The 27,123-nt window shown below is 42.8% G+C and overlaps 1 protein-coding gene across 1 annotated transcript; it reads left to right on the top strand.

Moving 5' to 3' along the window:
- The first annotated feature begins 23,005 nt into the window (after positions 1–23,005).
- LOC124101768 (histone H1.0) lies at positions 23,006–25,047 on the top strand. The gene has a single exon (XM_046457908.2). The coding sequence runs from the start codon at positions 23,313–23,315 to the stop codon at positions 23,895–23,897; it is 585 nt and encodes a 194-aa protein (XP_046313864.1). The 5' UTR covers positions 23,006–23,312; the 3' UTR covers positions 23,898–25,047.
- The last annotated feature ends 2,076 nt before the right edge of the window (positions 25,048–27,123 follow it).

The raw sequence follows: 27,123 nt of genomic DNA, 5'->3' as shown, positions 1-27,123 counted from the left end.
TCTGGATTGGCTTTATTGTTAGCCAGGGCCTTTTTGATTCCTGCTGGCTCCCCTGTTTAGAACCCTGGGTTCCTGGGACCGAATCCCTACTGCCAGCTCAGAAGTGACCCAGTTTGAGCAACTTTGACTAACCACCATTTTGGTGATTTGAATTACTAGGTGTCCCTGGAGTTTGGCACTTGTTCCCTCTTCTCTCTTGTACCAGCAAAGGTTCTTATTTCTAAGTCCCATAAACAGTGGCCCTTCTGATAGCCTTCTTTTCTGTCTCTATCCTCATCTCTCTTCTATCCATTTCCTTCTGTTAACTCATCTTTTCTCTCTTGCTTCTCCTATCATTTCTTCTCCTTTCCAAAAAACTTGTTCAGTTCTTAAATCACCTGAAAGCCCAACTGTTATTATTATTATTATTTTTTTAGGAGTTGAGGATTGATCCAGGGCCTCCTTACACATGCTCGTCAAGTGTTCTACCATTGAGCTACACCCTCTAACCTCTGAAAGCCCAAACTTATTTTTTAATTTTGGTACCTGGGATTGAACCCAGAGGATCTTAACCACTGAACCACATCCCCAGCCTTTTAAATATTTTATTTAGAGACAGAGTCTCTCTGAGTTGCTTAGGGTCTGTGTAAGTTACTAAGGTTGACCTTGAACTCATGATCCTCCTGCCTTAGCCTCCCCATATAGACATGCACCACTGTGCTTGGCTGAAAGCCCAAACTTTCAAGGAAAAAAAAAATCAAGAACATTGACATTAGCCAGCACCAATTCTGTAAGGCATGCTTTGAACCTGTCCCACAAGGGGTGATATCCTGCCCAAGGTCACATAGGAAGGACCAAGATCCAGGGGTCTAATTCTTAAACTAATTTTTTTTCTTTCTTTTTTTTAAATATGCCTCTGATTTTTAGGAATTATAATTCAATTTTTAAACTTTGGGATAGCAGGAACTGGCTGTTGAATTGTTCTTTGTTTCCCCCCATTTTTTTCATATTTCCATGCTTTATACACAGTAGAAGCTTGATGATAAGTATTTATGATGCTGTCAGTGCACCTTTCCCTCACCATGTATAAATGAGTATTACTGGATGTGTGATGCTAGGGATAGAGAAGTCAGGTGTCTTTCTTCCTAGGGGAGAACGCTGCTGGTGGGTGGGGTGGTAGCCCCTAGAGGAACTTGATCTCCTGTTGCTTCTACCTTTGAGATCTGGTCTAGCCAGACTGTGCCCTAGAAGAGCAGGTCTAGGTCGAGGGTGGGGGAGCTCTTGCCATTGCATCATGGTTATTAGTCATCTGTAACCTTCCTGCTTGGCTGCCTTCGTCAAGGACAGACATGTGTCTTAGGCATTGCAGATTCACCCCACTTACACACGGTTTGGCACTTAGTAAGTACTCAGAAAATGCTATGGAAGGAGTCAAGAAGTGATTTCCATTCAGGCTAGGAGAACAGGCCTGATACTTGTCAAAGTCATGATACAAGTCAAAGTCATTACCAGCAATGTCTTAAGAACATGTGGTGTGGCTGCTTCAGATAGAGCCCTAATATCCAGAGTATACAAAGAACTAAAAAAATTAGACAATAAGATAACAAATAACCCAATCAACAAATGGGCCAAGGACCTGAACAGACACTTCTCAGAGGAGGACATACAATCAATCAACAAGTACATGAAAAAATGCTCACCATCTCTAGCAGTCAGAGAAATGCAAATCAAAACCACCCTAAGATACCATCTCACTCCAGTAAGATTGGCAGCCATTATGAAGTCAAACAATAACAAGTGCTGGCGAGGATGTGGGGAAAAGGGTACACTTGAACATTGCTGGTGGGACTGCAAATTGGTGCAGCCAATTTGGAAAGCAGTATGGAGATTTCTTGGAAAGCTGGGAATGGAACCACCATTTGACCCAGCTATTCCCCTTCTCAGTCTATTCCCTAAAGACCTAAAAAGAGCATGCTACAGGGACACTGCTACATTTCGATATTCATAGCAGCACAATTCACAATAGCAAGACTGTGGAACCAACCTAGATGCCCTTCAATAGACGAATGGATAAAAAAATGTGGCATTTATACACAATGGAGTATTACTCTGCATTAAAAAATGACAAAATCATAGAATTTTCAGGGAAATGGATGGCATTAGAGCAGATTATGCTAAGTGAAGCTAGCCAATCCCTAAAAAACAAATGCCAAATGTCTTCTTTGATATAAGGAGAGTAACTAAGAACAGAGTAGGGACGAAGAGCATGAGAAGAAGATTAACATTAAACAGGGATGAGAGGTGGGAGGGAAAGGGAGAGAGAAGGGAAATTGCATGGAAATGGAAGGAGACCCTCAGGGTTATACAAAATTACATACAAGAGGAAGTGAGGGGAAAGGGAAAAATAATACAAGGGGGAGAAATGAATTAGAGTAGAGGGGGTAGAGAGAGAAGAGGGGAGGGGAGGGGAAGGGAGGGGGGATAGTAGAAGATAGGAAAGGCAGCAGAATACAACAGACACTAGTATGGCAATATGTAAATCAATGGATGTGTAACTGATATGAGTCTGCAATCTGTATATGGGGTAAAAATGGGAGTTCATAACCCACTTGAATCAAAGTGTGAAATATGATATATCAAGAACTATGTAATGTTTTGAACAACCAACAATAAAAATTTAAAAAAAAAGAATAGTTTAGTTCTCATTCCATAAATTCAAGGGGTAGAATATTCATTGTTGATAATTTTATTAATAATTTATAATTATAAGAAAAGTTTTTTTCTCTTTTGCTGCAGAATTATTTGGAAAAAGTTTTTTTAATTGATAAGTAATGTTTAAAAAGATTCATTTTAAATAAATCTATTGAGGTAAAAAAAAAAAAGAACGTGTGGCTGGTGAGGAGGAATGATAGGGATCCATTTGACTCCTCTACATGAAGTAGATTTAATTCCCAACATTTTCCTTGGGGTTTATCTGACCTGGGGAGGAGTAGTCTTGGTTTGGAGACACATTGTTTATTTGGAATTGGCTTTGAGTGGATTCAGAATTTTAATTTCTACTCATTTCAGCCCCTAGGTTATTGCTCAAATCCAGCCCATTTGTGCCAATGACCTAAACAATGTGGTATGGCAGAAAGTTTGCCAGGGGAAGGGACTTGATTCCAGGCCCTAAAGTGTCCAGAACTCTCTCAGTATGTGAGACAGTCAAGTCCCTTCCCCTTTTCAGCCTTAGGCTCCCATAGGTATAATGTGTGGGCTGACTTTCAGTGAATACTTTCAGAGAAGCGAAAGTTAAAGTCAAGTGTGTTTATCTTTCCCTAGTCTCTAGTAGGACAGAACAGAAGAAACTCTGACTGTGGGCTAGAGATTTTCTAGAGAACAAAGCTTATCTTTACGACCAATTACACCCGAACCCTCACAAAGACCTGGTTTGGAAGTAATATTCTCTTGGCCAAGCCAGAGCAGAAGACCTCTGTTACATAACTTTTTCACTTGGAGGCCATGATGTGTCCTGAAATGGGGACTATCACTGAACCTATGGGCCATGCTAGGGTCCACAGAAGTGAAAATATTTGCCTAGGACCACTCAGAGAGATCTTGTGTCTCCTGACTCCAGGTCCTACACTCTTTCCCCTGTATACTTTGGGTTGGATATATGTTATTTTGGATGTAGCCCAATCTCTGTCCAAGGAAACTTGGCAGAGACCAAGTGTATGATCGAAGGCCATGGAGCATCTGGCTGTGGTGTATTTTGATCTCTTGACAACAGAGACCAAGACCTGCCTGAGGCAAGTGTGGGCAAAGAAGGAGCTGCTACTCTGGGGAACATTTCCTCAGCCCCTTGCAACAAGACCCTCTCCAGGACCCATCTCCATCCTGGATCCTTCCCATAGAACAATTTGTTTTAAATTCTGGGTCGGGATTTTCCCTTCCTCTGTTTCATCATTAGCCAATCATGGCTTAAGAGGTCCTAGTTCACTCCAAGGTCTTCTACCTATGTGTTCTCAGAATTTGGGAACCAGACAGAACCTTGGGTCTCCTCAGGTCCAGTTCCTTTATTTTATACTTAGGAAAACTGCCAGGAGAAGGGAAAGGGTTTAGGAACATTGCCATAGGAAGTTTATAGCAGAACTCATGTTAGCACTCACATTTAAAAAAATTATTATTTTCAGAATTGGGGATGAAACTCAGGGCTTGGAGGTAGAAAGCAAGCACTCTACTACTGGGCTACCTCCCCAGCCCTTTTTATTTTATTTTATATTTTTATGCTTAGTTCTTTTTTTCCATATTTTTATTGGTGCATTGTATTTGTACACAATGTTGGGATTCGTTGTTACATATTCAAATATGCATTCAATATAACAATATAATTTGGCCAATATCATTCTTCACTATTTAGCCTTTCCTTCCCTTCCCCCCTCCCTCTGGTTCCTTGTCTCTACTCTACTGATGTCTCTTCAATTTTCATGAGATCACTCCCCTGCCCCACCCCCACCCCCGCCTTTCTTCTCCTTTTTCCTCTCTAGCTTCCATATATGAGAGAAACCATGTAACCCTGGACCTTCTAGGTTTGGTTTATTTCACTCAACATAATGTTCTTTTTTATTTTATTTTGAGACAGGGTCATACTAAGATGCCTAGCTTGTTCTCAAACTTGCAATCCTCCTGCTTCAGTCTTCTGAGTGGCTGGGATTACAGTTATGTGCCACCATATCTGGCTGAACTCAGGTGTAAAATTTCTGTCAGTCTGTCTCTCTCTCTCTTTGAATAATGTCTCCTATCTTTTCATTTGCTTATTTGTTGTTGTTTTTTATTTGTTCTTCTACACATGCATGACAGTAGAGGGTATTTTGACATATTATACATACATGGAGTATAGTTTATTCTAATTAGGATCCCATTCTTATGGAGGCACTGATGGTGAGATTCACTGTGGTGTGTTCATATATGAACATAGGAAAGTTATGTCTAATTCTCCCTAGTCTCTTTCCAAGATGCCTGCTGACATCTTCCAGAATTCTCTTCACAGTAATGCAGAGAGCCCCACTGCCTCATGGGACATGAGTCAATTGTGTACAAAGGTCAGGGTTCTCCTCCCTCCCATAACTGGTGAAATCCCCTTTTTGTCTCAAGTTTATAGTGGATATGTAAGATTCTTATCTAAATGAGCAGGGAATTGACATTTTAATAAGGGACTCTTGAAGATTAGAAGCCTCTGAGATAAAAAAGCCAAATAAAAAGGGTATTTCAGACACCACGGTGAGAAGAAGCTAACATAGGCAGTAAAATACATTTTAGTTTGGACAGTACTTCTCATAACATTACAGATATTTTCCTAGCACTATAAATCACATTCCTAAAGGTTCCAACCTTGCAGTTGAACTCCTGCTTGGAGAGAAAAGCGATGTTCCCAAAGTCGAATGAGGAGGGAGGATGGGTAAGGCCACTAGGTCTTGCATCAGCAGACTCTCAGCTTTTCCAGTTCAGGGTTTGTGAATGACTCCCAGGCACCACCTACAGATCTACAAAAACACCATCAGTTTCTTATCTGCTGTTGCTGCCTGTCCTCCCCCAAGGTTTCCTCTGCCGAGAAATTTGTCCCAGCCTTTGTGCCAACTTGTCCCCATGGTCCTGCTTCCCAGGGATAAATGTTCACTGGTGTCCAGTAGAGGAGATCTTCTCTTTAAAAGGTGCTGTTATTTGTATCAAACCACACTGCCTGTCTGAAAGAGATGTACATCATGGAAAGTGTGTCTTTCACATCTTCAGCAGCTAGTGTAATGAAAGAAGCTTTCAGAGTTCATGGTTGCTCAGATCCTTTTGGAGGCATTTGTACCAATGAGATTAAAGCAGATTTCAGTCCATATACTTAATAGTGCTCTTGTTTTCTTGTACTAGGGATTGAACCCAAGTGCACTTTACCAGGGAGCTACATCCCTAAATCTTCCTATCATTTTTTATTTTGAGATAGGGTTTCATAAGTTGCTGAGGCTGGCTTTGAGTTTGAGATCCTCCTGCCTCAGCCTCCCTAATTTCTGCCATTAAAGGCATGTGACACTAGGCTTGGCAGTTGTGTGCCTTAAATTGGCTACTCCATTCCTCTTACCCAGGTCCTGGCACATGTCCAATGTTAGTCAAAAGATGTGGGGTGAGGGTCAGTGGGTGAGGCTGTAAGGTGAAGCTGTGGGTGAGGGTGTAAGGTTCAACTGAAGGAGAAATGAACTTGAGACCCATTTCTAGTCCTGTTCTAGTTTCCCCACATAATAACTTTTTGCTTTTGAACATGTTTCTTTTTGGGGTCAGTTTTTTTTTTCTGTCAAATAGAGACCCTAATGCCTGATTAAACTATCTCTCTGTTGTTTTGAGGATCAAAATTTAAACACTGCTGGATGAATGTGTGGTGTAAAAAATGCAGCATAAGAAAGGAGAGGCTGCTGCTGGAACATCCAGAGTGAAGTAACATAGGGGGCTCAGTGGGTTCAGTGGGGCTCCCCTGCAGCTCTAATGTGTCCCTGGGCAGGGACATTTTCCATGAAACATATTCTAGAGCCCAACATGGAAAAACATACAAAGACAAGGAAATAATCAAATAAGAGTAGGAAGCTATAGGTGGGTGTTTAAAATGGCATGCTTCATGTGGAAAGATTATGGTCTAGCTTTCTGACTGAAATGTTAGGTATTGCTGGGTACGGTGGTGCACGCCTGTAATCCCAGCTGCTCGGGAGGCTGAGGCAGGAAGATCACAAGTTCAAAGTCAGCCTCAGCAATTTAATGAGGCCCTAGGTAGACAACTTAACGAGAACCTGTCTCAAAATAAAAACTAAAAAGGGCTGGGGATGTGGCTCAGTGGTTAAGCATCCCTGAGTTCAATCCCCTGGAACCAAAAAAAAAAAAAAAAGGTATCCACATGGGCTCTGTGGTCATCTCCAGACCAATCTTGTCCATCACTGTGGCAGAGGAGCATGGGCACTGTCTTGTGCTCACTGGCTGAAATTTTATTTGTTCCACGTAATGGATTCATTATGTCAGCATTTGTTTATCAGCTTAGATTAACATTACTTGTGTGATTAATGCTCTGCACACACACACACACACACACACACCCCAAAACCTTCCACAAATATTTGCAATTGTGATTTCATTTACCTATCAAATAGATGTCCATGAAAAGGATACAGATCTTAATGTAAATTTCTATATTGATTTTTTTTCTAGAAATGTGGAGGTTCTGTGCACTTTTCTTGGAGATGTTATGTGTAGTTCACTGAGGATCCTCTTGTGCTGATGAAATGTGTGTGTGTGTCCCTTGGGTAGGCCTGGGACATGGCTAAGGGTGAATATGAGCTGTATTGTAAACTCAGGCTGTTGTGATTGGCATTAACATCAAGTGATCAGTGAAAACTCTGTGGTAAGAGAGCTATGCTGATCTTCCCAGATTTCTGCCAAGAAAAACTTCAAATTGCATCACTCTTTCTTTCCCATTGTGCTCTGAGTTTTCTTTGTTTTTAATTTTAAAGGGTCCTTAAACTAATTAAAACCACCATTTTCCTCTGGGAATGCTGAAGACCATGACTCAAAGAGTCTATGGCTAGGATGATCATGGGTTCCAGATAGGTCAAGACAGTCGTGGTTAAAGTCTGATGTCCTCAAATAATTACATTAGAGCCACTTTGAGGTTCTCCAGTGTGGATGATAACTGATATAGTTGTCCACCTGTAGTTTTGACCTTTGCCTGTACAAGCCTTTATTCTTTTAGAATGAAGGTATGTTTATAATGTATCTGCTGTGGGACAAGCACTGTTCTGGTTGTCAGAGGAGGTGGGAGAGTATGTTGGGGAAGGATGAACCTAGGGAGACAAGCAGAGCCTGTTCACATGATAATACAGTGAAAAAGGCCAAAACATATAATACCCACCCAACATAAAGAGAGGTATAATCAAGGGCTGCTGGTGTAGCTCAGTGGTAGAGCGCTTGCCTAGCATGCATTAGGCCCTGAGTTTCATTCCCAGCATTGAAAAAAAAAAAAAAACAAGTATAATCAGTTAGTGCATAAAGTATTGAGGGAATATAGAGGAAGGGCAGCCACCTCTCCCATGGGAGAGAGGGCTGGGTAGTCACAGAGTTCTTCACAAAGAAGATGGTCATCCTTTTTGACCATTAATGTGGGTCTTCTCACAAGGCTCCAAGGAGAGTCATAAAACTGCCTGACCATGTTCCAGAGGAAGCATAGCTCTCCAGAAGTATTTATTTATTTATTTATTTTGCAGGGGGTGAGAGAGGGTATTTTGAAAATCTCCTACCTCTAACTTTTCTCTAGTCCTGTACTCCTCAAGTCCATTTCATGAGAACATTCAAGTTTTCTTTCTCTTCAGTCCATTTCCTGATCCAAAAACTTGGCAACCAGAAGAATAGAGTATGGTGTATTTAATTAAATATGGTTAAGAATAATAGTTGCTTTAACAAATCCCATATTCTAACTAGCTTGACATAATGAGGATTTGTTTTTCCTCATGCAATATTAAATGTGAATACTCTCAGTTCTGTCAGAGACTCAGGCTCTCTTTTTTTTTTTTCCTAAATTTTTAAATTTGTTCTCTCAGGCTCCTTTTATATTGTGGTTCCACCAACTCATAGGGCAAGAGTCCCCAACAAAATTGGGCCTTCCAGTTGTTTTATTGAAGTTTTATTAGAATAGTCACACCCATTCATTTACATATTGACTACAGCTGCTTATGCCCTACAACAGCAGTGCTTAATACAGTTGTCCTTGTCCTTTGGTATCCAAGGGAAATTGTTTCCAGGGGACCCTCCCTGCCCATAGATAACAAAATTTGAGGATGCTCAAGTCCCTTATATAAATGATGTAGTTTTTGCAATGTAACTTACACACTTCCTCCAGCAACACTTTAAATCATCTCTAGTTACTAATAAAACCTAATACAATGTAAATGCTGTATAAATACTTGTTGTGCTGTATTGTTTTATTTGTATTTTTAATTGTTGCATTATTATCGTTATTGCTTGATATTTTTCCCAAACATTTTTGATCCCCAGCTGGGTGCAAAGACTGAGGATATGGAGGGCCAACTGTAGTTGCAACAAAGACTATTGCTATGCTTTGGATAAATGTCATCCAAAGGCCTATGTATAAAGCCTTGGTCCCCTGAGTGGGGAGCTATTGGGAGCTGGTGAACCTTTGGGATGCAGATCCTAGTGACAAGCCCTCAGGTTACTGGGAACATGCTCTCCAAGCTGATCATGGATCCAGCCTCCTCCTCTTCTCTTTGCCTTGTTCCACCATGGCTCTTGCATAATGTGCTGCCTCACCACAGGCCCAGAGTGATAGGGCTAATCCATCATGTTCTAGAACCTGCAAAACTGTGAATCAAAATAAACCTTTTCTCTAACCCTGTCCCTGCCCTTTGTGGTATTGAGTATTGAACCCTGAGCCTCACACATTCTAGGCAATCACTCTACCACTGAGCCACATCCCCAGCCTACCTTTTCTCCTTATAAATTAGTTATTTCAGAATTTTCATTACAGTGACAGAAAGCTGCCTAACACAAATGTACAGCCCAAAGCCTGAAATATTTACTATCTGACCTTTTGAAAAACATTTCCTGACCCCTATTCTAAGATCCCAGAATTTCCTCCCTGCATCATGCCAAAGAAATGACCTCCTATGGACAGAGAAAGGGTATGCACGACCATTTCAAGGGCTTTACTGGGCAAGGTCTGGAAGTGCTTCACATAATTTCTGCCCACATTCTCTTGGCCACTCAGTTCATAGATACTCGTCACTGCAATGGAAGCTGGGAAATGTAGTCTAGCCAGGCTCTCAGAAGGAAAGGGAAATAGGCTTGAAGAAGAGGTACACAGGCTCTGCAACATGGTGGAGGAGACTTACCTGGTCAGTCCAATCCAGTTTATACACTGGACATGCAGATCTCGAAAGCTACAACTTGAATCAGCCCAACATAAAAATAACCACTCTTTAGTCCTCTCTTCATTTTATGACCACTGGTCCAGCATTCTACGAGCTAAGACTTTGGGAAGATCATGGAAATTAGTTGTTTATAAGAGTTTGTGAAAGCATTCCTCACTAGTTTGCACTTGGTCCTAAAGGCGATTTTGAATAAGTCAGGAAAACAGTCCAAGTAACTTCTCAGAAAAAAGATGCTGAAAAATTAGCTCAAGACTAGAAGAAATATTCCAAGTGGATTATCTCTAGTAGGGGAATCCCTCAAGCCCTGCAGCCCTTGCAAGCAGACTTCTTCCTGGAACAGCCCAGGTCCTGAAAGGGCAACCTCATCCTGGAAATTTCTTATGAGATTTCTCTTCCTGGGATCTGTCATACTGGTTTTCCCTCAGCCCTGCAAAGATCAGAGAATGAGCTGGTTGGTTCTTCTTAGTGTGCAGGGCAGACAGAAGCCTCACCAGGACAGCCCTCCTGCTCCACTTCTTTGATCAGACCCAGACCCTTGAGGGGAGACTGGTGTTCTCTTCTATGGAGGCACTAACTGCCTCTCCAGGGAGCCCAGGCACCTGAGGAAAGGAAAGGATTTTTTTTCCACCTCCTAGACAAGATAGGGCCCTGGACAGAAGAGTGAGTGGTCATTTTGTGCTCTAGGAAGGCCCTAAATGAATTTCACCCCTGCTGTGGCCCCACAAGATGTCTGACAGAAGCCTCAGAGTCCCCTGTCAGAAGCACCTCTACTGACTTGTTGAATCTTCTTCACACTAGCATGGGGGGTGTGAGGGTAGGTGGATTTTTACTTTATACCGCCATATGCCACTTAATGATGGGGACATGTTTGGACAAGTGATTTATTGTACAATTTTGTCATTGTATGAACATCATAGAGTTCACTTATATAAACTAAGACTGCTGCAACATCACTAGGTGACTCATCCTGTGGGACCACCCCTGATGCGTGGTTGCTTGTTGAGTAGAGCATTGTTACATGATGCTCGTGACTGTACTATACAGCACGTGATTGTTCTATATAGTTATTGCTGGATTTTCAATAGCATGTTACATTTGCAATAAACTAATCTAATTTAAAAATAAACCAAGAACTGTATAACACATTTTAGGAATATTTTCATTTAAAATGGCATTTTTAAAAAGGATTGTGGGTACCAAACAAAGATACCTGGAAATTTTTCTAGTGAGGGTATTAATGGAATGCATCACTACTTTATTATAATTATTATTCTTTGATAACTTTAGTGATAAATCTGAAAATGATTGAAATGAATATAACACCATCAAAAAAAAAAAAGGGGGAGAAAAAGAAAAAAATGAGAGCAAAGAGACCCAGTGGCATCTCTTTCAGAGGATGATTCCACCCAGAGGAGAATCTCAGGGCTCCCACTCAGAAGCCCTAGGGCTTGGACGCATTAAACAAGGCTGCAACGTGGCATTGTGCAAAGTGGTGCAATTCTCTGAGATTTGGTGCCCTCATTTGCAAATAGGGACAATTTGCTACCTTATAACATTTTGCCATTCAAAGGAATTTATAAATATAAGCCACTTTTTATGAAAAGCATGGTACCAGTTGTGAGAACTTTTTATCACTGTGGTCTTGGAGGAATCTGGAAGCCAAGTTTGAGTTGCACCTGGGCAGGGTGGGGAAGCTCCAGAAGTGGACCCTGGCCTGTACATTGCAGCCAAGCCTGCTGTATCCTTTGCTAATGGCTTCCTGGGATTTCTGCTTCCACTAAAACATCTTGAGGATGGAGACACAGTGTTTCCTCAGGACCTGAATTACTGAAGGTCAGACCAAGGACTGGGGTGTCCCCACCCAAGCACTGGGGCTGTCATGCTGTGAGGTCATGTCTGGCCTGTGATACTGGCACTCCAGTGTATGTGGCACCTTTGATGACAGCCACATAATGGAGTGATGGCCCCAACCCCACCCACTGGGGTTAAAGGATGCTTTCAGTTTCTCTCCTGATCTCATAACCACCCAGTGAGGCAAACAGAGTAGGAGTAATAACTCAATTTTCAAATAAGAGACCCCGGGATTAAAGAGTAGAAATGAACAGAATAAACAAGTGTTTAGTATTTACAGTATGCAAGCAAACTACTGGGGACTTCAAGTGTGGTAGAGTAAGTAATGGACAGAGCTGGGTCCGGGGTCCAGGTCTCCTGATTCTGAGTATTCTGTAAGTACAGAATGTCCAGGCAGAAGGGATTATGGGTAAAGGCATTGGGGATGGAGGGTACAGCAAGAGAGTAATCAGGAGGGGCAGGTGGGGAAAGGAGGGGACATTGGCAACTGGCAAGTATGAGGCAGTGGGTAGGGTTGGGGCCATCACTCCATTATGTGGCTGTCATCAAAATGTCCAAATAAATAAAGGTTTGCAATTACAGGGAGACGTGGGTTTGGGAATCTCCCAGCAGCAGGGCCCAGATGTTAATTAAACCTAAGATAGGTCATTATCTTTCTCCATTGGATTGAACAGAGGGAAAGGGATGCAGACAGCAGGTTAAGAACTCGCCCATTTGTCTGTTATGTGTCATTATTTCTGGTTTTTAAGAGGTACCTAACCTGGGGCTTTGGAGCCAAGCCGAGGGGAAAGGTGGCCACGTTTAAATGCTAGTCACTGAGGATGTCTCCCGCTCCTCCCTCAGTTAAAGAAGGCCTGAACAGGCGCTCAGCATTTGCCTTGTGGCTATTCTGGAGCCACCTGCCCTGTGTTCCCACACTGGGGCCAGTACAGAGCCAGAGAGCTGATTGTGGGATGCAAAGCCAGGCACCTTGTTGACTGCTCCTCCCCAACCACCTCAGAGGCAGGGGAAATACTCACACCCACCAATCTGAATGAAATCAGCCCCAACAGGGGCCTACTATTGGTCCTGGGGCCCCTACTCAGCGAGGTGCTAACTCTGACTCCAGGATGGTGGACACATATGCACATGGGGGGAGGGTTTCCAGAGGAGCAACAGGGCAGCTGGGTGACACAAGAAGGCACCTATAGGGGGCTTGGGCCAGTGGCTGTTTACTAAAAGAAATAGGAGTAATTCAATGTTATACCAATAAGTGTGACTGTACCAGCAAATGTCAGTCATGAGAAAGATACTTCTTTATTTGTAAATTAATGTAGAAATATAATTGATTTTATAATAATAATAAGAATATACTATTAATGTAATTTAGTCCCTTCACAAAAGCACCATTGGTCTTTTCTTTCATGCCTGATTTCTAATGGGATGTGTTTCAGAAATAAAGATTTCCTTGATTTGCTTGTTGGTGGACTGGGTGTGTTTCCTAACTCTTGCATTTGCAGTGGTGGGATAAGTAAGTTGTTCTTTCTTACTCCATATCTTCCATCAGCAGGGTTTTTACATGGCAGCCAGAGACAGTTGCCTGTACATAAGCCATCTGCCCATCTGCTTCTGTCCACCTGTGCAGTTCAAGTAACTATGTATTGATGAAGAGGTGAATTGCTTAAGACTGGAACTTTCATTCTAAACCTTGCATGGAAAGACTGAAACTTCCAACATCATCTACAAAAGCTGCTGGGCTAGTTGGTCTGTCTCTGTGTCCCTGCCCCACTATGAAGTAAAGATAAAGGAGGTCTTATTCTCAGAGTAGTGGTTGGCAGTCATTTTCAAGCAAAAGCTGTACAGTGGCTTAGACTCCTCAGGCTGTCCCTGGCTTCAATCACTCCGGGTGTACCTATTCTCAAGGACACTTAAAAGATTTCCTAATTATACTTTTATTGTGCTTGGAGAAATGGGATGAAGGCTGCTGGGCAGAGTGTGGCCGTATTCTTAAAGATCAAAGTGAGACCTGGCTTACTTCAGAATCCTGACCTTGCTTTTGAAGAGCTGAATAATAATAACCAAGATGGAAAGAAGAGACTTTGCAATACTAGAGTGGCCTAGTTATGCTCTACCTGGGAAAGGCAAACAGGCATGAGTTACTTTAATTCTTTGCAGCACATTTGTTAAAAGGATGACTGAACATTCAGGACAAGCTTTAGGATAAACAGGCATCCCTGGATTTAAATGGCTAATCCTTTGTGTAGAACTTAAGAATAAGAAAACGATTAAAAAAAAAAAAATCCATACAGACCTGACCTACAGTGTCCACCCACAACTCACCCAGTAGATGTGGTCTGATTCCTTTTTATTTTTTGGTACTGAGGATTGAACCCAGGGACACTTAACCACTGAGCCACATCCCCAGCCCTTTTTATTTTGAGACAGGGTCTCACTAAGTTGCTTAGGGCCTCACTAAACTGCTGAGACTGGCCTTGAACTTGCTATCCTTCTGTCTCAGTCTCCCAAGTTGCTAGGATTACAGAACTGCGACACCACTCCCAGCTAGATTTGGTCTGATTCTTGAGTTTTCTCAGCCATGGGGAGTGCCCAAGTCCTCCACCTGCCTCTAATAAATTCTTGCTTTCCTCCTAAATTAACATTCACCATGATGCCCACAATTGTGTTGCAATGACTTAAATTATCCAGAAATGTTTATAAAATATTTTAGCATACTAATGGAATTTTAAAATTATAACTAATATTTTATGGTTGGTTTACAATGGCATTTTTATATCCATTACTTGATCTAATCTTAAACAGCTTTTTTGAAATGGATGGAGATTATTATTCCCATAGGTGAGGAAATTAAGGCACAGAAGGGGGAATTGGCTTAGGCTCACAGTGTCAGAGATATGAATGAACATCTGGTCACAGACTTTCTTTTTCAGATGGAAAAATGAAGTAGAACCAAGAGGCTCGCCCAGGTCTTTTTGTAATTGGAGAAGAGTTAACATGCCAAGGGCATTTTCTTGCAATTATTTTAAGGAAGTTACCTGAAATTCTAGACACCATGCATGTGATCAGTGACTTCAGTTTGAATGTTCAGGGTCAGGGCTTGGACCAGAGCCTTTAGCATGTGATTAAGTTATGAGCTGTTTTGAGCCCATAATTATCCAATTTGAAGCGATTTAAAAGACACAGAACCTAAGGGGCGGGGTTTGAATTATTGAGAGTAGGACATTTAATCTCAGGAAAAAAGGAACATGGAAGACAGATGGAGGGTGCTGGCGGTTCTTGATGCTGTAGTCACTATAGAGAGTTCTGGAAGGGCCCCAGCTTCTTATTCTCCTCCTTCCACTTCAGCAAGCTGTGCCCCTCTCTGCAGGAGACTTCCTACATAGGAGAGGTCTCTGGCTCTGCTGCTTTCTACTACCTCACCCCTGACCTCCTTCTGACACCTCTTCCCTCTCCAGATCCTCCCATTGCCAGGCCACCATGCCAGGCACTGAAGAATAGGAGACCCACCATGAGGTCTGGCCCATAGGGGGGCTATGGTTTTGGGAAGAGAGAGAAAGAGTACAAAGAACTAACCAAGATTCCCCATGGTGAGCCAGCTTTCAATAAACCTGAGCTTCCAATAAAACCCTAGCCACTAGGATGAGAAGACAAGGGGTGTTGAGGGAGGGCTGCTTAGAGGGAAGAAGACAGTGCTGGTGAGCCCAGGAAGAGGAGTGAGATTTGTGACTGGGGAGAAGGCATTTCATGCTGCAGGAATCGCATGGGGGCCCGAATAGTACCAGGTTCACCAGAGAAGTCTGTTTGGGATGAAGTATGTGAGATATGCATGTGTGTGTATGTGTGTGTGTGTGTGTGTGTTTGTGTGTGTGTAGATGAGAGGTAGACAAGGGTCAGGTCACTAAGAGTTTGTAGATCCAACTTTGACCTTTTCATTGAAACCTTGGGCTTGAAGGATACAAAGGATGGATAGTATGGTGGTATGAGATGATGGCACAGGAGCTCTTGCCCTGTGGAAGATTTGAGGAGGGATGGGAGTGGGGAGGATCTAGAGGTGGAGAGAACCAGGAAGAAGCTCTCAAGATAGCCCAGGCAAGAGGTGAGGAAGGCCTGGACTGAGGGAGAGGATACTGGGAATGAGGAGATGTGTCCTAAAGATATTTCAAAGAAATAGGCAGGAAGAGGGAGGTGTCAGAAATGCAGGGGTATCTGGGCACAGCTGGCGCTGGCTTAGAAGACTGACTGTGCACATCTTTTCCCAATTCTGCATTTAGGGATGTGATGTCAGTAGCATCTAATCAGCAAGGGTAGAAGGATTAACATCACAGAAATCAAGAAAGGCTTTTCCCTCCCAGAGAGTTGGTTGTGACACATTTACTACCACACCTCTGCCAGATACCTGAGCCTTCTCCTGCCTGGGTGACCTGGAGGGCAGTGTCACATGAAGTTGCCTGGGAAAGTTTTGGAGGCAAGTGACATGGGTCTTGGATTAGGCATAGGTATGGTAGGTGTGGCATAAGGGAAGGCATTTCTAGTGAGCCATTCAGCATAAGCAAAGGCTCTCCTTCTTTGGGGTATCTTGGCACAGAATAGGGAACATAGGTATGCTCAGCGGGCATTTGTGGGCTATTCTAAATCAGATCTTTATGAGTTGATAGAGTGAATACACAAATGAAATGCCCTTAATCAGGTGCCTGGTGCAAAGTAGCCCACGTGTATTAGGAGAGAATTCCCTGAACCCAGCTGTAAATTAGTCACCTCAAGAATGACTCACTAAATGGCCTAGATTGTTATTAAGCTTGGGAAGAAACTGAGTCCAAGAGAGTACTTCAAAGGTAGTGACCTTACTCAGGGTCAGAATTATTGAAGTTAACTTGTATTGTTATCTGTAGCTGCATAACAAATTTCTCCTCCTCCTCCTCCTCCTCCTCCTCCTCCTCCTTCTTTTTGGCAGTACTGAACTTGTGATCCTCCTGCCTCAGCCTCCTGAGTTGCTGGATTACAGGTGTACACCACTGCACTTAGCATTCCTTAATTTTTTTTTTAAGTTGAAAACGTCCAAGTGGCAGGAGACAATAGCAAACACACTTATTAACTCTGTGAGCCAGGCACCCAGGAGTGACTTAGCTAGGTGGAAGTGGCCTGAGGCCTCTTGTGGAATTGTAGCAGCTGGGCTGTGGTCATCTGACTGGGGCTGGAGGACATGTTTCCAATGGGGCTAACTCACATGGCTGGCAAATTGGTGCCCGTTGTAGGCAGGAGGCTTGTGTTCCTCACTGGCTGTTGGCCAGAGGTTTCTTTCTGTTCCTCACTAGGAGGGCCTCTTCACAGGGCTGCCTGAGTGTCCTTACCATATAGCAGATGACTTCGTCCTGAGGGAGTGATCTAAAAGGGACCAAGGCAGACACTGTCGTGTCTTTCATTTCCTGGCTTCAGAAGTCACACATCAGCATTTCCATGGTATCACAGTGGTTAGACAGGAGAGTCTGATTTAGTGTGGGAGAAAATTACATGAGAGACAGGAATCACTGGGAACATCTTGAATTCCTGCTGTAACCCAACAAATAATGAGTTAGATCACATGATTCATTTCTTTCTTTCTTTCTTTCTTCCTTCCTTCCTTCCTTCCTTCCTTCCTTCCTTCCTTCCTTCCTTTCTTTCTTTCTTTCTTTCTTTCTTTCTTTCTTTCTTTCTTTCTTTCTTTCTTTCTTTCTTTCTCAGGGGATTGGACCCAGGGGCCTTTTAACACTGAGTCTCATTCCAGGCTTTTTTATTTTTTATTTTGGGACTGGTCTTGCTAAGTTGCTTAGTACCTTGCTAAGTTGCTGGGGCTGGCTTTGAACTAACAATCCTCCTGCCTCAGCCTCCTGAGCCACTGGGATTACAGGCATGTGTGACTGGCCCCAGCAAAATCACATGATTCACATGAATTCAAAGGACATGGTTCAGTCATTAGGTAGGTAGGGATCCTATGAAAATCTTAGCTTGCTCATCTGTAAAATGGGCCTGTAGTCCCTGCGGGTATGATAGGTAGCTTTTCATCACTGTGACCAAAATACTTGACAAGAGCTTGAAGAAAAAAAAAAAGATTTATTTTTGCTCGTGGTTTCTGGGGATTCATTCCATGGTTGGACTGCTCTATTGCTCTGGGCCTGAGGTAAGGCAGAGACTTATAGCAGAAGGTGTGGTGAAGGGAAACTGCTCAGCTATGGCAGCCAGGAAGCAGAGAGAGATGAAAGGGCATGGCCCCAGTGACTTATTTCCTTCAACTAGGAGGAAATAAGTAGTCCATTCAGAAACAGGGAAGTATACTATACTACTCCTATAGTAGTCCATTCAGCAACTAATGGATTAATCCATCAAATGGATTTTGGATTAGGGGCTGGGGCTGTAGCTCAGTGGTAAAGTGTTTGCCCAGCATGTGTGAGGCACTGGGTTTTAGCACCACATGAAAATAAATAAATAAATGTTTCCATCTACAACTAAAAATATATTTTTTTAATGGATTAATCCACTGATGAGGTCAGAGCTCTCATGATCCAATCATTGCCCTGAAGTCCCACCACAATCTTGCTGCATTGGGGACCATGATTCCAATATGAGATTTTGGGGGGCATTCTACATCCAAATTCTAACACTTGGTTTTCTATACTAAGGTGTGGTGAGGACTAAGTTGCAAAAACAGCACAGTCAGCCTCCATAGTTAGTTTCTGTATCCATGGATGCAATCAATTACAATGGAAAAGACTTAAAAAACATCCCATCTGTAGTAAACAGGTGCAGACTTCTTTCTGGTCATTATTCCCTAAACACAGTGTAACAACTATTTACATAGTATTTACATAGTATGAAGTATTATAAGTCATTTTGAGATGATTTAAAGTATAAAAGAGGATGTGTGCAAGGCTATATGCCAATATTATACCATTTTATATAAGGGACCTGAGCAGCTACAGATTTTATTATTCTTGGTGGGTGGGGGAGTCCTGGAACCAATTCCCCCCTGATACCAAGGGGCACCTGTCCAGATGCTAATTATAATGATTATTCCTATGACACCTGTTGTTGTTTTTTAAAACAAGTTTGGAAAATACTGGATTAAACACAGTTAAATATATATATTTATGTATTTTTTTACAGGACTTCTCAGAGTCTTTAATATGCTAATATGTCTTATGAGAGACAATATAGAAAACCCTAAATCCCTGTTTACTGACGTCTAGTCATGGTCAGAGGACTTTTGGTCCTGAAAAGGTAGCTGTAGTGTGGTAGGCTCCAGAGCAAAGCTCCCTGGGTTAGAAGCTGAGCTCCAACATTTACTAACAGTGGACCTTGGGCCAGATACTAAATTCCCTTTTTCCTTCTCTATTACTGTGGAAATGATAATGGTCTCCATCTCATAGGATTGAGAGAATTACATTTAGCTCATTCAGGTGAAACGTTTAGAACAGTGCCTCCTGACGTTCAGTGATTGCTCAATATAAATAATAGTTTTTGCTACAGAGTGACCACAAAGTCTGGAAAACTAGATATTGTATTGTCATGCATTATAATTTAATGTCAGTAAAGTATTTACTATATATTCATCTGTTTCCAGACTGGGCAGCCAGCCTGCATTTTACTTCCCTGTTTCTGAATGCTCACGCCACTCACTGTGCCCTTTAGTTGTGCCTGTAATCCAGTGGGTTGACCTGGGATAAGATCTTAATCTCTCATTAGGGAGGAGAAGACCTTTATTATACTTATTAATGTTGACCCAGCCTCCAAGCTGCCCCAGATATGAGGTGATGTTAGTGTTGATCCCAAGCGCATTGCTCACCCTGGTGGGGCCTTTTATTACATAAGCACACAGGGTAGAGCAGATGTCCCCATGCTATTAAGTTGGCTTTGCAAACCGCAGTGGCCAACCACATGATGGCAAGATACACCTTACCCTGAAGGAGGCAGGGTATCAGACATCACATGAAAGGGTTCTGAACAATCCGTGGGAATGCCCTGGGAAAGGAATGTTCCAGAGAGGGAAGGTCTGGGGCTGCAGAGATGTACCCAATGTTAACAAGACCTATAACTCTAGCATATAAAACCTTGAGAAATTGGTAGCTTTGATGGTGTTTAAATTATATTTTAAAACAACTCCTTACAAATAATTTACTGAATACTTTTTATAAATTGTTTAATTTTTTTGGTTTAACTTTTTTTTCCCCCCCTAAGAATTTGTCTCATATCCTTCTGGAGAACATATATTACCCAGAAAGGTTTTCCGAAAATCTGTTCTTAGAACACTAATCACATGAAATGGTATTGGTTATTGTATTTTTAAAAGTTCCAGTGATTGAACAAGTTTGGAAAACACTGGATTAAACACAGTTAAATATATATATATATATATATATATATATATATATATATATATATATATATATATATATAATATCTGTATGTATTTTTTCTACAGGACTTCTCAGAGTCTTTAATATGCTAATATGCCTGATGAGTCTCTATGAGGGTGATAAAATTGATAGTGTTCCCTAAATTTATTTGACCACAATCCCTTATTTGGGGATAGATTTTAGAATAAGCATTCAATGGAAAATAGGTATGGAAAAACATAGACATAATAATTTGAAATATACTGCTATTTTTTTTAGCACATATATTTATTTCTAGGAACATCAAACTGTTCCTAGCCCCATTCATGTGGTCCCCAGAGGAGGTGGTGTTTTTGTATATGTCCTATCCCTTGGGCACAAGTGACCCACCCCTTACTCCTATCAGTGAGCTGCAGATCTATGCTGGACCACTGAGTCCCTTCTGTACAATTTTTGAATTTGAGACCACCAATTCTCTCTCTCATGGCTTAGGCTATAAGACATATGTAAAGACTAAAACATGTTGATCATTAAATTCCCTACTCTCCAGAGAAGGGCGTTCTGCAGCGGGGCTTCTCAGTGCCATCAGGCAGAGAGGAAAAGCATGGGAGGTGGAGAGTCCAGGTGTATTTGGATACTTAGTTCCATTCACACCTTTTTTTGTGATTTGGGTATCTCTGACTGTGCTACTAAGTGTCATCTGTGTACCAGAGTCATTTCCCAAACTGTGAGTTACCAGTCCATAGTGAGGTAGGTTTCTGAACTAACAGTGGACCTTACCTCACTGTTTAGTGACTTTTATAATAATTGAAAATCACTGTATCATTTTTGTAATAATTGATATCACAGAAACTTACCTGTTAATGACTTTTATAATAATTGACATCACTGAGATCAAGTGACATTTTATTTTTCTGATAACTCATACTTTGCCAAAGTATTGACCTCCAATGGATTGGATCATATCACTAATACTACAAATCTAGTCTTTCAGCACAGTTTGAGAAACACTGTTCCATGAAATACTCCAGAAGGGTTGCTACCTATGGTTGTGTAGGCAGTGTACTGAGCAATACCACCAGGTGCCATTCACAAAGATGACAAAATGAATGATTCCCCCTACACGTGAACTGTGCAGTGCTCAAAGTAGTCAACCCTTTGACTCTAGTATCTTTCCAGAAGTTTTTTTTGCTTCACTTAGTCTTTTTAGTTGTTGCTTGCAACCTAAAACAAACAAACACAAAATAGACATAATATATCATCTACTGTCCCAGTGGCCAGTATCAACCGTCTTTACCTGAAGAGACCTGGCTGAGCAGTCTGACTCCCCACAGTATGATTCATCCATTTTGCTGTCTTGTTGGTTCTCCTGGGAGGAAGCCACGTAATACACAGTGCTTGGAAGGATGCCATGCATTCTTCTCCACCAAACCCGGCACTTGCTAGGCACGCCAACATTTAAAGTTCTCTTTCTACATCTGAGCCCTGCGTAAAGAGATCTTGCAAATGGCTGACGGGGGGGGGGGGGGGGGGAAGGTGGGCCAGCTAGCCATTTTATAGACTTAGCCAGGGGGCCTGCCACACGTCATCTTTCTGCAGCACAAGTGGTATCAAAAGCTTTAAAAATGCCCTTCCGAGCATTATACTTCTAGGATCTTTTCTTAAGGGTCTAAAAGACCACTAAAGATTCATGCCCAAAGGTCCTCACTTTAGTTTAAAAGTATACATAAAAATCAGGAATAATCCAAATGTATAGAAATAATACAGCAAGTGATAAAAAGAAACAAAGTAAAAAAATCTGAAGTAATTGTTTATAGTGTTTTTGATGGTAAAAAAACACATTAGGTTAAAAATCAACGTACCTCCCACTGTTAGTTTTGGGTGCTGTTTTTCATTCCTCTTCTTGTAGTGTTTTGCTCAAAATGCCTTGCAGTGCTGGTTTTCTGGCTGCAAATTCTTTTAACTTTTGTTTATCATGAAATATTTTAATTTCATTGTCAAATCTGAAGCTTAATTTTGCTGGATAACTGGAAATCCATATGCAACAAAATGAAACTGGATCCCTTTCTCTCGCCATGCACAAAAGTTAACTCAAAATGGATCAAAGAGCTTGATATCAAATCAGAGACTCTGCGCCTGATAGAAGAAAAAGTTGGCTCCGATCTACATATTGTGAGGTTGGGCTCCAAATTCCTTAATAGGATGCCCATAGCACAAGAGTTAATAACTAGAATCAACAAATGGGACTTACTCAAACTAAAAAGTTTTTTCTCAGCAAGAGAAACAATAAGAGAGGTAAATAGGGAGCCTACACCCTGGGAACAAATCTTTACTCCTCACACTTTAGATAGAGCCCTAATATCCAGAGTATACAAAGAACTCAAAAAATTAAACAATAAGATAACAAATAACCCAATCAACAAATGGGCCAAAGACCTGAACAGACACTTCTCAGAGGAGGACATACAATCAATCAACAAGTACATGAAAAAATGTCATCATCTCTAGCAGTCAGAGAAATGCAAATCAAAACCACCCTATGATACCATCTCACTCCAGTAAGATTAGCAGCCATTATGAAGTCAAACATAACGAGGATGTGGGGAAAGGGGTACTCTTGTACATTGCTGGTGGGACTGCAAATTGGTGCGGCCAATTTGGAAAGCAGTATGGAGATTCCTGGGAAAGCTGGGAATGGAACCACCATTTGACCCAGCTATTGCCCTTCTTGGACTATTCCCTGAAGACCTTAAAAGAGCGTACTACAGGGATACTGCCACATCAATGTTCATAGCAGCACAATTCACAATAGCTAGACTGTGGAACCAACCCAGATGCCCTTCAATAGATGAATGGAAGACGCGGAGCTGGGAAAAGGGAGGCAGAAGAGGCGGAGGCAGAGCCTGAGCAGGAGCCTGAGCCCGAGCCCGGCGCCTGAGCCGAGCGCACACCCGCGCCGCCGGGCCACGCAGAGCCGGCCCGGCGAGCCCTCCTGAGACCCGCGCCCGGCAGGAGAGGCCGCGAGCCCTCGCCCGCACCCCCGCCAGCCGGACCCCGCACTGGCCCGCGGGTCAGGGGCCCGAGAGCAGACCCCGAGTCAGGCTTCGCTCCGCCTCCGACGAGGGCTGGTCCTTTGGAAGGCGCCTTCGGCAGCAGGACCAGGAGGGCCACCATGACCGAGAACTCCACGTCCACTCCCGCGGCCAAACCCAAGCGGGCCAAGGCCTCCAAGAAGTCCACAGACCACCCCAAGTATTCAGACATGATCGTGGCTGCCATCCAGGCCGAGAAGAACCGCGCCGGCTCCTCGCGCCAGTCCATCCAGAAGTACATCAAGAGTCACTACAAGGTGGGGGAGAACGCCGACTCCCAGATCAAGTTGTCCATCAAGCGCCTGGTGACCACCGGCGTCCTCAAGCAAACCAAAGGGGTGGGTGCCTCGGGGTCCTTCCGTCTGGCCAAGAGCGACGAGCCCAAGAGGTCCGTGGCCTTCAAGAAGACCAAGAAAGAAGTCAAGAAGGTGGCCACGCCAAAGAAGGCAACCAAGCCCAAGAAGGCTGCCACCAAAGCCCCCAGCAAGAAGCCCAAAGCCCCCCCAGCCAAGAAGGCCAAGAAGAAGCCGGCTGCCACGCCCAGGAAAGCCAAAACCCCCAAGGTCGTCAAAGCCAAGCCCGTGAAGGCGACCAAGCCCAAGAAGGCCAAACCAGTGAAGCCCAAAGCCAAGTCCAGTGCCAAGAGGGCCGGCAAGAAGAAGTGACAGCCAAGGCTTCTCTATGGACACTCCTTCCTCTCTGTTTTCTGTAAATATTCTCCTCCTTTTCTCTCTCCATCCTCCTCTGCAACCCTTTGCCCCATTCTATTCTGACTTTATGAGACAGAATTTGGATTCCTCAAAATTTGTGGGATAGTCCCCTTTTCCTTAACAGTGGTGCAAGGACAGCAGCGACAGACCTGGGCGCTGTGGTGCCGGGATGGGCTTGCACATTGTGTTCTGTGGATTCGCTAGTAGTCTCTGGGGTCAGGGGTTTGGGAGGTTTGTTTGCTATGAAGGTAGGTGGGGGAGGCAGTTTGTTCTGGCTGGACAAGAGGGAGCCCAGGAACTGGGGCGCTGTGGGAGTGTCTTGAAGTTGGGTGCCCCTTGTGAGAGTCTCAGAGCCTTTGCGCGGAGGAAAGCGGTGGCAGCCACCAGCGGCAAAGGAGAGAGGTGGACCTCCCGGTGGTGAGCCAGTGGCCAGTTCCTCCTCACTTTGGTGTCCTAGTGGCCTCTATTGTCTTAGGGAAGGGGAGGGGGTCCAGGTGACAGCTGGTTGGGAGAAGCCAATGCTTCTCCCAGTCAGCTGGAAACTAGGCATCGGAGGGTCTTTGTGGCTTGGCAAAGTCCCCTGTTAAGTGGGAGTGGAAACTTTTGGGGAAGGGAGGGTAGTCAGCCAAGTGCCTCAGTGTGCCCTGCTAACTTGGGTTTTTCCACACAACTGATGGATGTGCCCTAGGAGGACTGTTTTGCTGTCCCTCCTGTGTAAGACTAGGTCTCACTAGCCACTTGAGGAAACCTCCCGACCGACCTCTTTTTACTTCTGAATCTTTTATAAGTAGCTGTAGACGGGGAGGGGGAGGGGCGGGGAGTGGCCGTCAGACTTGCAGTCGGTTTTGGCTTTGCCGAGTAGCGTTAGCAGCTGGGTCTGTGCATGTGTCTGTGTCCGCCTGTCCAGGGCTCGTGCTCACGTTTCGCACCGGGAGCTGGGAGAAAAAACCTGTACAGTTGTCTTCCTCTTGTTTTTAATAAGAAAATCGCGCACTTGCGCGTCCCCCTCCCTTCCCACTTTTTTTTTTTAACAAGTGTTATTCGTGCCGGGAAAAGATTTACTGTCGTTGTAATTTTAAAACTTTAAAATAAAATTGGGAAATGGAAAAAAAAAAAAAAAAAAAAAAAACAATAGATGAATGGATAAAAAAAAAGTGGCATTTATACACAATGGAGTATTACGCAGCACTAAAAATGACAAAATCATGGAATTTGCAGGGAAATGGATGGCATTAGAGAAGATTATGCTAAGTGAAGCTAGCCAATCCCTAAAAAAACACATGCCAAATGTCTTCTTTGATATAATGAGAGAAACTAAGAACAGAGCAGGGAGGAAGAGCAAGAGGAAAAGATTAACATTGAACAGAGACATGAGGTGGGAGGGAAAGGGAGAGAAAAGGGAAACTGCATGGAAATGGAAGGAGACCCTCATTGTTATACAAAATTACATATAAGAGGTTGTGAGGGGAAAGGGAAAAAAAACAAGGGAGAGAATTAAATTACAGCAGATGGGATAGAGAGAGAAGATGGGAGGGGAGGGGAGGGGGGATAGTAGAGGATAGGAAAGGTAGCAGAATACAACAGACACTAGTCTGGCATTATGTAAAAATGTGGATGTGTAACCGATGTGATTCTGCAATCTGTATACGGGGTAAAAATGGGAGTTCATAACCCACTTGAATCTAAAGTATGAAATATGATATGTCAAGAACTATGTAATGTTTTGAACAACCAATAAAAAAAATCAACGTACAACAAAACACACTTAAGGGGAAAACACTGAGAAAGAGGGCTGGAGAGAAATAGGCTAATATATTAATAGTGAACCTCTCTGAGTAATGGTTTTTTGGATGACTAATACCATTTTAAAAACTATTTTTTCTAAGCTTTATATAAATAACACATATTGCTTAGATAATCAGGGAGATATTAAGGTAAATATTTTAAAAAGAGAAAGATAAAGACAGGGTCACTGTGTATTTTAGGTTGGGCCCCAAAACACAGCTGGTGGCTCCTCCCACCAGGCTTAGGTCATCTTCAGGTTTGAGTGCAGCAGTCTGGCCTCCTCCACTTCTTGGGGAAACCTGGGCACACTGACAAGTACACAGAGCCTCTGTCATATGTGTGAGATGTGAGAGCCTGTGCCTGTCAGTGGCTGTGCCGTGGGCAGCATTTTCTGATCATATCCCAGGTTCTCGGAATGCTCATCTCTGGGAAACACCTGTGATAGCAATGAACAGACAAGAGGCTTAACAAGAGAATGGGACCTAAGGCTGAGGCCATGCACTCCCCCCAAGCCAGAAATTCCACTGAGATACACAACCTGGACAAACTCACACACAGGTGTGCATATTACTTATAGTATTCTCGTAATGGTGAAAAATTGGTTAAAAAGTTGGAAAAATTGCCAATCAAAAGGAGGATCCATAAATCATAGTATTTTCATACAATGGGATACCACATAGCATCAAAATACATAAAATGAACTAAGATTGACATGGGCAAATCCCAAATCAAAAGTGTTAGACAAACAAACCAAGAAAGTAGCAGTTTGATTTCATTAATATTAACTCCACCTGTACTTATCATAGCTCATATGTCATATTTTATTATGTGATGTATATTATTTTACTTTAATATAATATGACAGGATGATTCCGTTAGGATTAAGTTAGCATATTGCTAGAACACTATTATTTATGGATATCCATGGATGTCATAAAAGTAAGATGTCATACATGGAAATAATAAACATCAAGTTCTAGAAAGCGGTTTCCTCTGGGACACAAGAGGGAAAGAAAATGAAGGAGTGGTACATGAAGGCTTCAGTGGTGTCCGTGCAGTTTTTGTCTTAAAACACACACACACACACACACACACACATACACACACATCTGAAGCAAATCTGGAAAAGAATGTTAAGACTTGACAAAGCCAGGTGGTGAGTACATTTTATATCATTCTCTACACTCTTCTTTCTTAAAATATTCATAATAAAAAATAAATAAAGTAAAAAATAGAAAGTAGGACAGCAACACAGGGAACTCAGAGCACGGGACAGGCAGAGCTGTTGCCAGGGAGGGAGGGCTGGGGAGCCCCCGGCATGGAGCAGAGCCTGCCAACCCACGTGCTGTGCCTCTCACTCTCTCTGTTTTCTGGCTCCTTTTGGGGGAATTGAAGG

Source organism: Marmota monax, unplaced genomic scaffold, assembly GCF_021218885.2.
Source record: "Marmota monax isolate L192 unplaced genomic scaffold, Marmota_monax_Labrador192_F-V1.1 WCK01_AAM20220418_F8-fsc00052, whole genome shotgun sequence".
NCBI classification, from domain to species: Eukaryota; Metazoa; Chordata; class Mammalia; order Rodentia; family Sciuridae; genus Marmota; species Marmota monax.
Note: the sequence above shows the minus strand (reverse complement) of the source record. Positions and strands in the feature narration are given on the sequence as shown.